The 17,530-nt window shown below is 45.5% G+C and overlaps 1 protein-coding gene across 5 annotated transcripts in view; it reads left to right on the forward strand.

The window, feature by feature from the left end:
* The window catches only part of LOC119950919 (lysosomal amino acid transporter 1 homolog), a 44,714-nt gene that overhangs the window by 644 nt on the left and 26,540 nt on the right, over positions 1 to 17,530 (forward strand). Inside the window, exons 1-3 of one of the 5 annotated variants that reach the window (XM_038773858.1) lie at positions 207 to 593; positions 7,151 to 7,381; positions 12,392 to 12,521. In XM_038773858.1, the coding sequence (XP_038629786.1) occupies positions 7,221 to 7,381; positions 12,392 to 12,521 (291 nt within the window). In that variant the 5' untranslated portion in view covers positions 207 to 593; positions 7,151 to 7,220. The other 4 variants (XM_038773859.1, XM_038773855.1, XM_038773857.1 and 1 more) reach the window with 4 other exon arrangements.

Consider the following 17,530-nt stretch of genomic DNA (forward strand, 5'->3'; position numbering starts at 1 on the left):
TTCTGGGTTCTCCCTCTGTGTACCCGAGGGGATTTTCACAGTGGCTTTGTTGCAGTGTTAATGTAGACAATAATTTGTGACGATAATAAAGATTTAAAAAAAAAATTTCACCTGATGCAGGAGCTGTGCTCCAAAAGCTAGTGATTTGAAACAAACCTGTTGGACTATAACCTGGTGTTGTAAGACTTCTTACTATTGAGGGTTAGCCTCAGACCCGATCCCGCGGAACTGCATGACTGTTCCTGGGCCTGATAAATTATTATGGAAAGTTTATACCGAATTTGGCGACTGTTCTAGCCCCAATACATCTATTGCTGAAAAAGGGGCAGCAGTGATTTTGGGACCTGTCGCAACAGATTGCGTCTGATGAGCTGAAACGTAGACTCTCATCCTCGCGTCTGTTAACTCATTTCGATCCATCTAAACCTTTGCTCCTGACTTGTGACGCTTTGCCTTATGGCATCGGGGCTGTTTTGGCACATCAGATGGAGGACGGCACAGAACAACCTATTGCGTTTGCTTCCCACACCTTGATGGCAGCAGAGCAGAACTACGCGCAAATTGAAAAGGAAGGTCTGGCGGTGGTTTTCACGGTAAAGCGGTTCCACCAATACATGTACGGGCATACCTTTATGGTTTATACAGACCACAAGCCCCTCCTGGGTTTGTTTAAGGAGGACTGGGTGAATTCCCCCCATTAATCCGCTTGCATTCAATGCTGGGCTCTGCTCCTGGCGGCTTACGAATATGTGTTGGTACATCGGGCAGGAGCTAAGTTCCTGCATGCAGATGCCCTCAACTGACTTCCGCTGCCCATCAGCACACCCACACCCTCAGATAAGGTGATTGCAAAAGTTTGTTTTATAAATTTAGAGTACCCAATTAATTATTTTCCAATTAAGGGGCAATTTAGCAAGGCCAATTCATCTACCTTGCACATCTTTGGGTTGTGGGGGTGAAACCCACGCAAACATGGGGAGAATGGGCAAATTCCACAAGGACAGTGACCCAAAGCTGGGATTGAACCTGGGACTTTGGCGCCGTGAGGCAGCAGGGCTAACCCACTGCTCCACCGCGCTGCCCCTTGGGTGATTGCAGAGTTGCACTTCATGGACCCCTTGCTGCTCACAACAGCCCAGGTGAAGGTGTGGGTGCAGATGGACCAACTGTTGGCCAGGGTCCTACACATAGTACTGTGTGGGGCTCAACATCATGCCCTCCCGGATAATCTGCATGCATTCATCACAAAGGTGGCAGAGCTCAGTGTCGTGGATGGCATTCTGCACTGGGGTTCCTGGGTGGTTGTGCCCATGAAGGGCCAGGGGGCAATCCTGCTAGATCTCCACAGCAGACACCCGGAGGTCTCGAAGATGAAGATGTTGGCCCGCAGCTATGTATGGTGACCCAAAGATAGACACGGACATTGAAACATTAGCAAAACAGTGTACACAGTGCCAGGAACCTAAACATTACCCCCTGCAGCTCCACTCTATCCATGGGAGTGGTTGGGCCAACCAAGGTCCCGATTCTACATGGTATTGTTGAAAACTCACCACTATTCTTAGAATTCCCCCTATACCAAAAAGGGCCGACATTCTAAATGGTGAACAGGGATTCTCACTCCCTGACTCCGATGCAGGCTTCGGTGGGTGCTACTTAGGTCAAACTATATTTTCAAGTTATCCCCCAGTATAACCCATACCTTCACCAAAAATGTTATCTACTTACCACTTATTAGCATCGATCCTGGGTCCTGCATTGCTACGTAAGTAAAGTAGACTTTAGGAATAAACCACTGTTTCAGGTTAAATTAAGTTATTTTATTATTATATTTTTTCTTTTAAAAGCTGCAATCACTTTCTTTACAGAAAGGTAAAAAGATCTTGCTTCTGGATCCTTTTGGTTGGTTGAAGGGACCTTCAGGCCCAACTTGACGATCAATCTTCTTTTAAAAATCTGGTCTTCTTTAGATGTATTCACTAGTGAGCTCGGTTGCTATGTCTTGTCGATCCCATGTACTGAGCTGTGAGAACTGGCTCTGCTGGCTATCTCTGAGCTGACTCTGCCTTCTGTTTAAATTCTAGTCTTCCTTAGATGTATTAGCTGGTTTAGCTCGGCTGCTATGTCTTATCTTTCCCATGACCGAGCTGGCTGTAAGCTGACTCTGCTTCTCTTGTTCCTTCTCTCTGAGCTCTGGTTCTGCTCTGCTTCTGCTAGTTCCTGCTCTGGTCTCTGGGTTTATATTCTCTTTCTAACAGTTATTAAGTTTTTATGACCTTATTGCAAAATAACTATTATTCCACTTTGATTGTAAAATGTATCTTTGATCTAAACATTCTAATTCAACTAAGTATTCATTTTGACATGACCTCACCTCTCAGGTCTCTGATTACATTGTTTCCTTTGTGATGTTCAAAGTTCCTTTGTGATATTCAAAATGCTTTGGTTTCAAGAGGTGTTACTTTTAATTCCTGTCATTTCTACAGTTTTATTTTCCAATTGTGTCCTCAGCTCATAATTTTGGCTTTGCTTTTGGCTTTAAATTATGTTTCTCATAGACTGATAGTCTCCAATTTTCTTTAATTTACTTGGTGTTAGTAGAATTTCACACCTAGAATTGACACCAAATTCAACTGAACCTCGTCCTTTCCTTTCCAGTTGCTTACTAAGAGAGTTAATTTCAATGAAGGTGTGAAACATTGCTTTTAGCTGTATGCTAAAAATCCATTTGGTTGTAACTTGAAAGGTTTACATTTATCACATAGCTCAACTGAAACTCTCATCCATGCTTTTCCAGATGCTTACTAAGGTAGTTACTTTCAATGAAGGTGTGAACCATTGTTTTTAGTTTCATACAAAAATCCTGTGTGTTTGCTAAGCCTGCTTGAGAGAAAGAATCTGCATTTTATAATCATGTTCTTTGCAGCTGCTATTAACTCTTTGTGGGATCTTTCCCTGTATCCTCTCATGTTTCTCTCAGACCAGATATTGCCAGACCTCCATGTTTCAAATGACCCATTTTTCCATAGTTTCAATTACAATGGATTTTGCAGGATCTTTCCAAGGAGCCATGTTCTTACTCATCATAGATGCCCATTTGATGTGGATGGAGGTCCACTGCATGTCCACGACAGCATCGCAGGCTACGATTGAGAAGCTCTGACAAATGTTCAGCACACATGGGCTTCCCAAGGTGTTAGTGTCAGACAGCAACACGGCTTTCATCAGCGCAGAATTTGGAGCTTTCATGAAGATGAACGGAGTCCGCCATGTACGGACCATGCCTTACCATCCGTCCTACAACAGATTGGCCAAATGGGCGGTGCAGAGTTTTAAGTTAGGAATGTGGAAGCAGACCTCTGATTCACCGGAGAATGGTTTGATCCAGTTCCTCTTCTATTACCGCACCACACCACTACTGGGGTAGCACCTTCGGAGTTGATCATGAGCCGCTGGCTTCGCACGCGGTTTCGCCTCATCCTGCCGGACATTGGAGAGAAGGTCCGTGACCAGCAAAACACTTAGAAGCACGTCAATCCAATCCAGGCTCGGTTGATTGGCCATGCTAAAATTGCCTCTTAATTGGAAGAAAAAAATAATAATTGGATATTCTAACTTTTGTTTTTTTAAAAATAGGCAAAGATAACTATGCACAGGCACAGAACAATGATGACCAGGTTTAACTCTCTGGCTCCGGGGGTCCCACATTGCCCAGACCCCAGCTCCCAGGGTCCTGCGTTTTATCTCTATTGGACAGGGTTTGCAATTGGCCTCGAGCCGGTTACATGGACCACAAGGGCTCTCCCGTTAAAGGGGCAACACTACCACATCCCTCCCCCTTTAAGTCCCTTAATTACATTTTACAAAGCAAGCTCTATACAAGTTTTAGATACATGTGAAAAGGTCGAGAAAAGAGTTAATCACAAAGACAGTCTGTCAGGGGACCTGCGAGGCCTTGTGGATTGCCTCAGTTCCCAAACCGGTTCCTCTAACACTGTGGTGGCCTTGTTATCTGCTGAAGAGACCGGTCCAGGAGACTTCACAGCTTCCCCAACTCCCACCTGGGCCGCTCGCTGAGTCAACTCTGAACTACTCAACTCCCTCTGCTCTGGGATAGCCAGGGGGTCACGGATTGGACATGTCTGCTCAGGAATGGGGTTTGTCATCTCCCAGCTTCTCACATGGTCAACATGCTTCCACACTGTCCTGCCATCTTTATTTACCACATACGAACAGGTCCAGATTAGCACACAATTCCTCCTGGTAACCATAGTGGGCCCCGAGATGAAATTTCTAATGAGAACTAGGTCACCTACCTGGAACGATCTGGCACCTTTTGGGAGACTGGAAGTGCCTCAAATTTGGGACTATCAAGTCGAGATGAGTCCGGAGGCAATGACTATAAACAATTCAGCCGCCATGACCCCCTGGTAGCATGGAGGGGGTCATATTGTAGGACAAGCGAATGTTGGCCAACATATGGTGCAATGGCCAGTCTGATTGCTTTTTAAAAGCACTTTTAAAAGTTGAGACATCTCTTTCCATTCGATGCAGGGTGATATGGGGCCATATAGGTATGTTGAATTCCATTTGTTTGAAGGAAGTTTTGGAACTCCGCCCAGTGAAAGGAGTGCAATTGTTGGACATGATGGCTTCTGGGAGGCCGTGCATAGCAAATGTCCAGCGTAAGGCTTCTACTGTGGCCACAGAGGTCGTCACTCCCATCTCTTGTATGGATAACCATTTTGAATGAACGTCTATCAAGACAAGGAACATCATGCCCAAGAAAGGACCTGCAAAGTCTATGTGCTCTCTGGTCTATCATGGCCTGGCCACTCCCAGATGTGGATGTTGGCTGTAGGAGATAACGATTGTTGTGTCTGACAGGGGATGCACTGGCGCACTATGTTTTCAATGTCTTTATCTATTCCCTGCCACCAAATATAATTGTGGGCCTGCCCAGAAATTGAAGAGACTTGAACACTTTGGTGACCTGTTCTTGAGGGGAAGTTTGCCAGCTTTAAAGAGTTAGCGGACAAATTTCAGCTGCCCAACTCTAGTTTTTTTTGCTACTTTCAAGTTAGCGATTTCTCTCCCAATGCTTTCCCCTCCTTTCTTCTGGCTCCTCCTTCCTTGTTGCTGAAAAGGATTCTATCCTTGGTGCAATCGGGCATGGGGTCTTTCTCAGAACTATATGGCCACATTTTCTCTTCTTATCCCTCCCCACTAAATGGGGTGATGGCGGAATGGGAGAGAATTGGGCCCTAGCCTCACTAGCGAGGCTTAGAGAGATGAACTTTACAGGGTCAACTTCACGTCCTCATGTGCCCAGTTGAGCCTAATTCAGTTCAAAGGACTTCACAGGATGCACTTGACCAAGGCGAGGATGTGTTTTTTTCCCAAATATTGAGAACAGATGTGATCGCTGTTCACGTGTCCCTGCTGTTCATACACATTACGTTTTGATTCTGCCCAGACTCACCAGCTTCTAGGCTTCCTTTTTTAGCACGTTTTAAGATTTTCCATCTGGAATTACTCCCATGTCCACCAGTGACCATATTTGGGGTTTCAGACTTGCTAGCAGTTCATTCTGCCGAAGAGGTGTAGGTTATTGCCCACACCTGGGAGATCTCGCTGTGGCACCATTTAACACTAGTTCACACAATTGTGGAGCAGATGTAATGGCACATTGGGGGGGGGGGGGGGTCTCCCAGGCCATCAGAGCCCCTGGGTGGTCAGGCTCTGGGCAGGATGATACCCTGTCACTCCCACTCAGGCAGTGCTACCCTGTGTTAAGGCCAGTGTGCCCAGCTGGCAGCAATGCTGGCAGTGTCTAGGTGGCAGGTTTCCCATCTCAGGATTGGGCCTAGGGGTGCCGTGACCTCTGAGGTGGGGTGAGGGACCACTAACAAGTAAGTAGGGGGCATTGGGTGGAACAAGACGCCACAGTGGGGAGGGGAGGTTGAGAGAAAAATGGCACCCTGATCGCTTCCTGTACTGACGAGCTAAGTCAGTGCAGGAAGTGAAGGTAACTGCGTTCTCAGCTGGACTTTCCTCGCCGAAGCCAGAAAAAGAGTGCCGTTTGATAGCGGGGGCATGACGAGAAAGACCTTGGTAAAGTTGAACAGAAGGCAAAGTGATGGAGAGGGAAGGAGAAATTAAATGACCAAAGGTTTCATGGTACAAAAACCAAAGGGATGGTAAAGGGACAGGTAAAGAAACAAAAGATGGGTCTGGATGAAGTGTGAATCACTGCACTGCAACCAGCTGAATGCAGTGTAAAGAAACTTGAAATCAAACCAGCTGAAAATCAAAATGGAGGCAGAGATTGTGACAATGTTGAATCCAGAAGGCTGGGTTGAAAGATGAGCTGCTTTTACATTGAGCATAAGTTGTTTCAATGCAACACTTTTAAACATAGTCATCGTTGTGGTGTAGGAAATGTGGCAGGCAACATTAGCTCAGCAAACAGGCACAAACAGCAATGTGACAGTGACCAGATGATCTTTTTTTTGGTAATGTTGACTGAGGGATAAGTAATGATCAGCGGTCGGAGCTAACTCTGGTTAGGCAGACGCTCCCTTATTGCACCATCCCCGCTGAGAGACAGCACAGTTGCTGCACTGTGGTGCCCTCGACCTTCATGGTCAAGCAAAAGCCTTATGACTGAAACCACAGCGAGTTCGCAAATGCCTAGCCGCAACTACCGGTTGTGAGATGGTCAGAGGCTTGCAGCAAGTTTGCTGAGGCGGTGACTTTTGCTATCTGCTGGTTTGCTGCGATGGGGACTGGGAGCCTGCACACTTGCTCAAGCCCGGCCCATTTAGGACGTGAGCCCTGGAACTCAGCCAATCCGGCCCGCCCGAATTATGACACAGGTCTTCTCACGTGACCGGGGTCATGTGACCCTCAGTCGCTACTGTCGAAGCCGGGAAGCGCTGGATGGGTAAATAAATCTGAACTTTAAAGAGTCTGTGAACTGGGTTGTGCTGGGGGTCTGGGGTCTTGGTTCTCAGTGATGATCGGGGCAGATTCTGGGGAAGGGAAGACTATCTCTGCCGCCACTTCTGTGCGTTAATGTGTTTTTGTCGGTCTGTAAACTGCTTGGTTTTGGTGATTTTGCTTCATTTTTTCTCCCCCCTCCCTGCAGTGTTCACTCATCCTTGCTGCCCCGAGGCTGACTTCTAAACACAAAAGTCCTCCAGACAACACGGCGGGAAATGATGGCTGGCGCCTCCACGGGGAATTTTACTTCCGAATGTCCGAACGGATCCCTGTTCGTTTGGAATGTTTTGGAAGAGTGCACCGAATACGGCAGGGACGTGGCCAGTGTTGCCCTGGGGTTGTTTTCCGTCTTGTGCTTCATGGTGTCTGCTTTCCCGTAAGTACAATGTTGAATGTCCATCAGCCAAATTCGCAAAGTCAAACCTATCAGTCAGTATCAGCTGGTATTCTTCTTCACCCCACCTTCCATTCAAAGTGCTCTGATTTGGTTTTGACAGAAGGTGTTTGCTAAGAATAAAGTCCCGGAGAGGGCTGCTCTCCCCTTTGACAGAGAGCTAACTGGTGATCATTTAACCTGGAGATCACCTCACCTCAGGCAAAATGCAAGGGTGAGAAGAGGGAGGGAGGGAGGGAGGGAGGGGGGGTGGGGGGGGGTCTTCATGAACAACCTCAGCCAATACAGGAATTGAACCCACATTGCTGCCATCGCTCTGCATCACGGACCAGCCGTCTGGCTAACTGACCCCTTTCCATGAATAAGAACAAGGGCAAAAAGGCCTGTGAGTTTCTGCTTTCAGACTCCTCTTGCTTGTTGAGTGTTGATCTGGGATCTGATGGGTACAGGTCATTTGGTATTTTAAAAAGTTGGGGCAACTGTTCTAGAACAGGGGTGGGGTACCACCATTCTGGAGTGCAGAGAGAACATCACTTTTTTTTAGACCTTGGGTGCAGGATTGGGAGCCAGATGTCTAGAACAGGTGGGTCCACTGTTCTGCAGGGGTGTACAACTGTTGTGGAACTAGGATAGTAATTGTTGTAGAACAGGAGTTCCTCAGGGTAGTTTCCTATGTCCAACTATCTCCAGCTACTTCATCAATAATAACCTTCCTTCCATTGTTATGGCCAGGGTTTAGAGAACCCCAAAATGTATCATGGAGTTCACCTGACCCACAACCTTTTACTAGATTGTGGTATGGGGAGCACACGGCCCACGCTACAGGTGTGGTACAGCAGAAATGGAAAAGTATTTTTTAAAAGCAAAACCATGTTTATTCTATGAACTCAAGTTAACCTTTTTAACATAGTGAACATCTTCGCAACCATCAATTCAAATACAACCCCCAAAGAATACAACACTAAGTAATGCTTAACTTCCCAAACAACATCCAGAAGACAGAAGAAACACCTTTTAACAGAAGCACATTAGGTTTACATTCACTACTGAGAACATTTATAATTCTGAATTCACCAAATGATCAAGAGATAATGTTTTCACGGCAGAGAGATCAACAGTACACCCGCTCTGTCTGGCTTCAGCTCCAACGCTGAAAACAAAACTAAAACACACCTGGCAGCAAACAGCCTAAAATGAAAGTAAAAAGCTGTCAGGCAGTCCAGCTCCACCCACTCTCTGACTTCACTGCAGTAATAAACACCCATTTCTTAAAGATACTCTCACATGACACCATTATAAAGTCAGAAATGGGGATTTTTTGCTGCATATTTGACAATGTTCAGCATCATTCGCAACTCCTCAGATACTGAAGCAGTTCATGTCCAGATTAGCAAGACCTGGACAATATTCAGGCTTTGGGTGGCAAGTAGCCAGGGAATGACCATCCCCAACAAGAGAGGATCTAACCATCATCCCTTGATATTCAATGACACTATCACTGAATCCTCCTACTGTCAACATCCTGGGGGTTTCCATTGACCAGAAACAGAACTGGACTAAATATATAAATACTGTGGCTACCAGAGCAGCTTAAAGGCTAGGGATTCTACAAGGCACATGTCAGGAGTGTAATGGAATACTCTCCACCTGTTGGGATGAGTGTAGCTCCAACAATGTTCAAGAAGCTCAATATCAACCAGGACAAAACAGCCCAATTGATTGCTACCCCTTCCACAAACATTTAATCCCTTCATCACTGATGACCAGTGACAGTCGTGTGTACCATCTACAAGATGCACTGCAGGAACTCACCAAGGTTCCTTAGACAGCACCTTCCAAACTCGCGACCACTACCATCTAGGACAAGAGCAACAGATACCTGGGAACCCCACCACTGAATGTTCCCCTCCAAGTCACTCACCATCCTGACTTAGAAATAGATCATCGTTCCTTCACTGTCGCTGGGTCGAGTTCCCTCCTGAACAGCACTGTGGTGTACCTCCATATCTGGGACTGCAGCGGTTCAAGAAGGCAGCTCGCCACCACCTTCTGAAGGGCAAGAATGGATGGTCTAGCCAGCGATGCCCACATCCCATCAATTGAATTTTTTTTTTTAAAACTCTGTTACTCTGTCTACTACCCTCCCCTTGCCTTCATATCATCAATCAAATCACCTATTTTGCCACTTTGTCATAAATATTGTGCTGAATTGGGTTACACTACACCGTGAATGTGAACAAATTTGGAACCCTTATCTAAGCAAAGATGTACTGGCATTGGAGAAAGTCCAGAGAAGGCTCACTAGGTTAATCTTGTGTATGGAGGGACTTTCATATGAGGAGAGGCTGAGTAGATTGCGCCTGTACCCATTGCGACATATAGGATTCTCAGGGGGTTTGACAGATGTGGAGAGGTTGTTTCCCCTTGTGGAAGAGTCTAGGACCAGAGAGCATAATCTCAGAGTAAGGGGTGGCCAGTTTAAGAAAGATGAGGGGGAATTTCTTCTCCCAGAGGGTAGTGAGTCTGTGGAATTCTGTACTGCAGAGGGCTGTATAGGCTGTTGTTCAGTCTGTTTGAGGCTGAGACAGTAAGGTAATCAAGGTTATGGGGATAAGGCGGGAAAGTAGAATTGAGGATTATCACATCAGATGAGTCATGACCTCATTGAATGGCAGAGCAGAAATGAATGGGCCGAATGGCCTACTTTTGCTCCCACGTCTTATGACCTTACAGAATATATCTGACTCCACAGGTTTGGAGATATAATATAAATTGCTGCTTTAGCAGCATTGACCCGAATAAGGAAATTAAGTAAACATTAACTTAAAATTTTCATCGGTATGAAATCTAAGTTTCAGATCATGCGTACTTCTGTTTTTTTTCCTCTTATTTCACCACAAAGCTTCATTCTGTGTACGTGCCTGTGGTATTTTACACTTGCAAAGTTTTTTCTCCCGTCCTGAAACCACTCACATTTGACTGTGGGAGTTTGATCATCAGCACCTTGCCCAAGTGTTCACTTTCCATGCGTTACCCGAGGTGGTGTACATTAGACAGCGTATTTGACCCTGGTTAGCATCACTGGTGCAGCTCTCATTCAGTTATTCACTTAGATGAGCTGGATAGCAAGCGGGAACAGAAGTCCTTAATCTTTTTCCTTCTGTTTACTGGACTGTTAAGTGGCTGTGAAATTGTTGTAAGGACCCAGTTCCTTCGAACGTCCTTTAGTGAAGAAAACCAACAACTAACGATGGTTAACAAATTCAATCCTTGCCAGTGATCACTAGACCATAAGACAGAAGCAAAATTAGGCCACTCGGCCCAATAAGTCTGCTCTGCCATTCAATCATGGCTGATATTTTTCTCATCCCCATTCTTACCTGCCTTCCCCCTGTAACCCCTGAACACCTTACACAGAATTTTTATTATTTTTTTCAAATATCACACGTGGTACTGAATCTGGAACTTGTTGGTCCGTGTGAATCAGTACCAGGCATATTTATCAACTGAGATCAAGAACATTTGAGCATTCCAGGTTCTTAATACTGTGCATCTATTTCCAGGTTGGGGTGTGTTTGCCAAACGTGCACTCTGTTTCCACAAACCCTGGATTACAAGTTTCATTTTGTAACCTAGTGAGCTAGTGTAACCTAGAATGATGCAACATTTTCCCCCCTTTTTTAAAATAAATTTAGAATACCCAATTCGTTTTGCCAATTAAGGGATAATTAGCATGGCCAATCCACCTACCCTGCGAAACACATGCAGACACTGAGTAATGTGCAGACTCTACAGGGACAGTGACCCAGGGCCGGGATCGAACCTGGGACCTCGGCGTCGTGAGGCAGCAGTGCTAACCACTACGCCACCTTACTGCCCAAGAATGACATAGCATTGCAGAAGGCCATTCAGCCCATCTTTTAAAGAGCCACCCTCAGTATTCACACTCTACAGCTCATTTCCTCATGCAAGTTTTTGTTCTTTTCAAGCTATCGTGAGCAGCACTGTAGCACAGTGGTTAGCACTGGTGCTTCACAGCGCCAGGGTCCCAGGTTCAATTCCTGGCTTGGGTCACTGTCTGTGCGGAGTCTGCACGTTCTCCCCGTGTCTGCGCGGGACTTCCTCCCACAAGTCCCGAAAGCCGTGCTGTTAGGTAATTTGGACATTCTGAATTCTCCCTCAGTGTACCCGAACAGGCGCCGGAATGTGGCAACTAGAGGCTTTTCACAGTAACTTCATTGCAGTGTTAATGTGCTGAAAACACAGTCTAAGTGGTCTAATTGGTCCACTTGGCTGTATCAAAGCTATGCGCAGGTTTAAGAAGAGGGTGACCCTCCTCTGAATTGCCTCCAATGCCACCACATCCTTCCTAAAGAACATTAACTTTTTACAACAATTGACTCACGGCCATCGTTAGACTTTTAGTTCCAGATTTTTATTGAATTCAAATTCCACCATCTACTGTGGTGGGATTCAACTGGGCATTCCCCAGGGTCTCTAGATTACTAGTCCAGTGACAATGCCACTGCACCATCACCTCCCCTATTGCAGCATATACTGAGCTAGTTTTGCTAACTTTGGGCTTTGCAGAAGGTAGTCTACTCTCCAGTTTCTGTACCTTATATATTTCTACACCCAGGAGCAGTGCCCTTATTAATATGGTTGATGTGGAAGGATGTGAAGAGTGGAGTAAAAAGTCACCGAGGTAGCCACAGGGGACAGGATGTATCTGGATGGTTTCTTGAATACAGTTAAGTCCAATGTCATTCATTTTATTTCCGAATTTAAAAAAATACATGAGGATAAAATGTGTCCAAAGTGAACCTGAATATACCATTTTAACGAGCACGCTATCAGACTTAACTCTCCCAAAAGCCAGAAATGAATGCATCAACGTTGGGTTGGGGTGTCAGAGAAGAGGTGCCTCCAGCTTTTTCTGTTTTTATAAAAGTTTTGCGAAATGGTTTTTAACTCTAGTTAATTTTACTTTAGGCAGTGTATCAATTCTATTCGGGACGGAAACATGGCCCAGGCAGTGTCATTCTGGTTCTTGATGGGATGGCTGGCGGGTGACACGTGCAATTTTGTAGGTGCTTTCATAGCTCAGCAGTTGCCAATGCAGGTAAGCAGTCTTCACACTTAAGTTGCAAGATGTTAATGCATTCACTGAATTCTTTGCCAGCCCAGTTAAGCTGTCAGCTGAAGATTGAATCAACACTGAATGTGACTTTTGCTCTGTAACAAACCACCTGAATTACATGGCCTGTTATGGCTTGGGTTAGCATTCAACACTCATTTGTGCTCGGCATATTGGGTAGGAACTGTGTGGTTCCATTAAATTACTCTAGCTGAGCTGTTATTATAGGATTGTGAGTCTGTATTGTAGGCACAACAATGAATGTGTTATTAAATCCCTCGCAAGATGTTGGCTTGGTATTTTCTCGAGTTAGATCCTTCAAGATTAAATTTTAAAGCACTTTAGCTCCAGCAGGAGAGGAGGGAGTTGGGCAGGGAGAGAAAAATAAAATAACCAAAGAACAAAGAAAATTACAGCACAGGAACAGGCCCTTCGGCCCACCCAGCCTGCACCGATCCAGATCCTTTATTTAAACCTGTTGCCTGTTTTCCAAGGATCTACTTCTCTCTGTTCCCCTGCCCGTTCATGTATCTGTCCAGATGCATCTTAAATTATGCTATCATGCCCGCCTCTACCACCTCCGCTGGCAAAGCGTTCCAGGCACCCACCACCCTCTGCGTAAAAAACTTCCCACACAGATCTCCCTTAAACTTTCCCCCTCTCGCCTTGAAATTGTGACCCCTTGTAATTGACACCCCCACACTTGGAAAAAGCTTGTTGCTATCCACCCTGTCCATACCTCTTATAATTTTGTAGACCTCAATCAGGTCCCCCTCAACCTGCGTCTTTCCAATGAAAACAATCCTAATCTACTCAACCTTTCTTCATAGCTAGCACCCTCCATACCAGGCAACATCCTGGTGAACCTCCTCTGCACCCTCTCTAAAGCATCCACATCCTTCTGGTAATGTGGCAACCAGAACTGCATGCAGTATTCCAAATGTGGCCTAATCAAAGTCCTATACAACTATAACATGACCTGCCGACTCTTGTACTCAATACCCCGTCCAATAAAGGCAAGCATGCAGTATGCCTTCTTGACCACTCTATCGACCTGCGTTGCTACCTTCAGGGTACAATGGACGTGAACTCCCAGATCAATCTGTACATCAATTTTCCCCAGGACTCTTCAATTGACCGTATAGTTCACTCTTGAATTAGATCTTCCAAAATGCATCACCTCGCATTTGCCTGGATTGAACTCCATCTGCCATTTCTCTGCCCAACTCTCCAATCTATCTATATTTTGCTGTATTCTCTGACAGTCCTCCTCGCTATCTGCTACTCCACCAATCTTAGTATCATCTGCAAACTTGCTCATCAGACCACCTATACTGTCCTCCAGATCATTTATGTATATCACAAACAACAGTGGTCCGAGCACGGATCCCTGTGGAACACCACTAGTCCCCTTTCTCCGTTTTGAGACACTCCCTTCCACCACTACTCTCTGTCTCCTGTTGCCCAGCCAGTTCTTTATCCATCTAGCTAGTACACCCTGAACCCCATACGACTTCACTTTTTCCATCAACCTGCCATGGGAAACTTTATCAAACACCTTACTGAAGGTATATACTGGTATATATGACATCTGCAGCCCTTCCCTCCTCAATTAACTTTGTCACTTCCTCAAAGAATTCTATTAGGTTTGTAAGACATGACTTTCCCTGCACAAAACCATGCTGCCTATCACTGATAAGTCTAGTTTCTTCCAAATGTGAAGAGATCCTATCCCTCAGTATCTTCTCCAATAGTTTGCCTACCACTGACGTCAAGCTCACAGGTCTATAATTCCCTGGATTATCCCTGCTACCCTTCTTAAACAAAGGGACAACATTAGCAATTCTCCAGTCCTCCGAGACCTCACCCGTGCTCAAGGATGCTGCAAAGATATCTGTTAAGGCCCTAGCTATTTCGTCCCTCGCTTCCCTCAGTAACCTGGGATAGATCCCATCCGGTCCTGGGGACTTGTCCACCTTAATGCCTTTTAGAATACCGAAAACCTCCCCCTTCCTTATGCCGACATGACCTAGAGTATTTAAACGGTGACCGGTAAATTCCACTACGGTAAATTCCACTCGGAAAATTTCACTATAGGTAGATTTCACTGCGGTATATTCCACTACGGTAAATTCCACTACAGTAAATGGTGGACACACTTCTTAACTAATTAGTCGTTAGTAAATGGTCTATAAAAAACTATTCAGTTTAACTTTGAACTTTTAAACCCTCAACCATGGCAACATTTATAACATCAGAGAAGAACAAACTTAAGCTTTGCGACGAAAAGAATCATATATACGAAAAGAATGGAGTTAACAGTAGCAAAACAAAAATATATTGGCGTTGTGAGCGTTTTTACAAAGGTTGCCGGGCTAGACTACATACTACTTTCAACTCCAGTATACCAGAAGTTATTTTTTCAACGGGCTCCCATAATCACTCAGCAAGCAGTGCACATGTTAATGCCCGAAAGGGCATAGTATCTTCACGGGAAGTAATAGCTACTGCTGTACAAAATCTCGATGAGGAAGCACAATCATTGTTGCAAACTATTCCTGGACTTTCACGTAACATACGTAACTGGAGGCAGCATGCTTTAGGAATCCCAGCACTTCCAACTTGTCGGTCAGGGTTTCAAATCCCTGATACAGTTAAGTATTTAGAAAATGGGTCCTTGTTTTTGGTCTTTGACAGTGGACATGATGACCCAGACAGAATTTTAGTGTTTTCTTCAGAAAAAGGCTTGGATGATCTCGAAAGCTCTGAAAATTGGGCCTGTGATGGGACTTTTAAGGTGTCTCCTAGTTTGTGGAGTCAGCTTTTCACGCTACATATCATCATTGGAGGGTCATGTGTGCGCAGGCTATTTGCCTTACTTCCTGACAAAAAAGAAGCCTCATATCATAGTCTTCTGTCTACTGTGCGGATAAATTCCACTAATTAGTTAAGAAGTGTGTCCACCATTTACTGTAGTGGAATTTACCGTAGTGGAATATACCGCAGTGAAATCTACCTATAGTGAAATTTTCCGAGTGGAATTTACCGTAATGGAATTTTCCTTAGTGGAATTTACCTAGAACCATTTAAACATCCATCCTTAGCCTCAACATCTATCATGTCCCTCTCCTTGGTGAATACCAATGCAAGTACTTATTAAGAATCTCACTCATATCGGGGGAAAACAGGGGGCTCGATGGAGACTCCACTGGGTGGCAACCATCGGTTCATCCCGGGGAACACGGATGGGGGATTCAGGGGGTGGCAAAGGGTGGGCATCAGCAAATTGAGGGACCTGTTTATTGGCGGGAGGTTTGCGGGCCTGGGGGAACTGGAAGATAAATTTGGCCTTCCCCAAGGGAACATGTTCAGATACCTGCAGGTAAAGGCGTTTGCTAGGCGACAGGTAGAGGGATTCCCTTTGCTGCCCTCGCAGGGGACGATGGACAGAGTGCTTTCGGGTGTGTGGGTAGGAGAGGGGAAGGTGTCTGACATCTATAAGGTAATGCAGGAGGTGGAGGAGTCGTCAGTGGAGGAGCTGAAGGCTAAATGGGAGGAGGAACTCGGGGAGCAGATAGAGGACGGGACTTGGGCGGATGCCTTGGAGAGAGTCAACTCTTCCTCCTCGTGTGCGAGGCTTAGTCTCATCCAATTTAAGGTGCTGCACCGGGCCCACATGTCCGCGACTAGGATGAGTAGGTTCTTTGGGTGTGAGGATAGGTGCACCAGATGTTCGGGGAGTCCAGCGAACCACGCCCATATGTTCTGGGCATGCCCAGCACTGGAAGAATTCTGGAAGGGGGTGGCAGGGACGGTGTCGAGGGTGGTTGGATCCAGGGTCAAACCAGGGTGGGGACTCGCGATTTTTGGAGTTGTGGTAGAGCCGGGAGTGCAGGAGGCGAAAGAGGCCGGTGTCCTGGCCTTTGCGTCCCTAGTAGCCCGTCGAAGGATTCTGTTACAATGGAAGGATGCAAGGCCCCCAAGCGTGGAGACCTGGATCAGTGACATGGCGGGATTTATAAAATTGGAAAAGGTCAAATTTGCCCTGAGAGGATCAATACAAGGGTTCTATAAACGGTGGCAGCCTTTTCTGGACTTCCTGGCTCAAAGATAGGTAACTTGGTCAATAGCAGCAGCAACCGGGGGGGGGGGGCATTATTGTAGTGTTTATTCTGTAACTTTATAGTGTGTTAATTTGCGTTGTTGTTAAAATGCTGGGTTGTTCATGGGGATGGGGCGAATGTATATGATTGTTAATATTATTGTTATTTTTGGTATTTTACTAAGGTGCGTCAATGTTGTATAAAATCAAAATTTTTCAATAAAAATTATTTTTTAAAAAAAGGAATCTCACTCATTTCCTCTGACTCCACGCATAAATTCCCTCTTTTGTCTTTGAGTGGGCCAATCCTTTCTCTAGTTACCCTCTTGCTCCTTATATGCGAATAAAAGGCTTTGGGATTTTCCTTAACCCTGTTGGCCAAAGATATTTCATGACCCCTTTTAGCCCTCCTTATTGCACGTTTGAGATTTGTCCTACTTTCCCGATATTCCTCCAAAGCTTCATCAGTTTTGAGTCGCCTCGATATTATGTATGCTTCCTTTTTCATAGCTAGTCTCACAATTCCACCCGTCATCCATGGTTCCCTAATCTTGCCATTTCTATCTCTTATTTTCACAGGGACATGTCTGTCCTGCACTCTAATCAACCTTTCCTTAAAGGACTCCCACATTTCAAATGTGGATTTACCCTTTAACAGCTGCTTCCAATCCACATTCCCTAGCTCCTGCCGAATTTTGTTACACTTTGCCTTTCCCCAATTTAGCACTCTTCCTTTAGGACCACTCTAGTATTTGTCCGTGAGTATTCTAAAGCTTACAGAATTGTGATACTATTCCCAAAGTAATCACCGACTGAAACTTCAACCACCTGGCCGGGATCATTCCCCAATACCAGGTCCAGTATGGCCCATTCCTGAGTTGGACTATTTACA

Source organism: Scyliorhinus canicula, chromosome 16, assembly GCF_902713615.1.
Source record: "Scyliorhinus canicula chromosome 16, sScyCan1.1, whole genome shotgun sequence".
Classification (NCBI taxonomy): domain Eukaryota; kingdom Metazoa; phylum Chordata; class Chondrichthyes; order Carcharhiniformes; family Scyliorhinidae; genus Scyliorhinus; species Scyliorhinus canicula.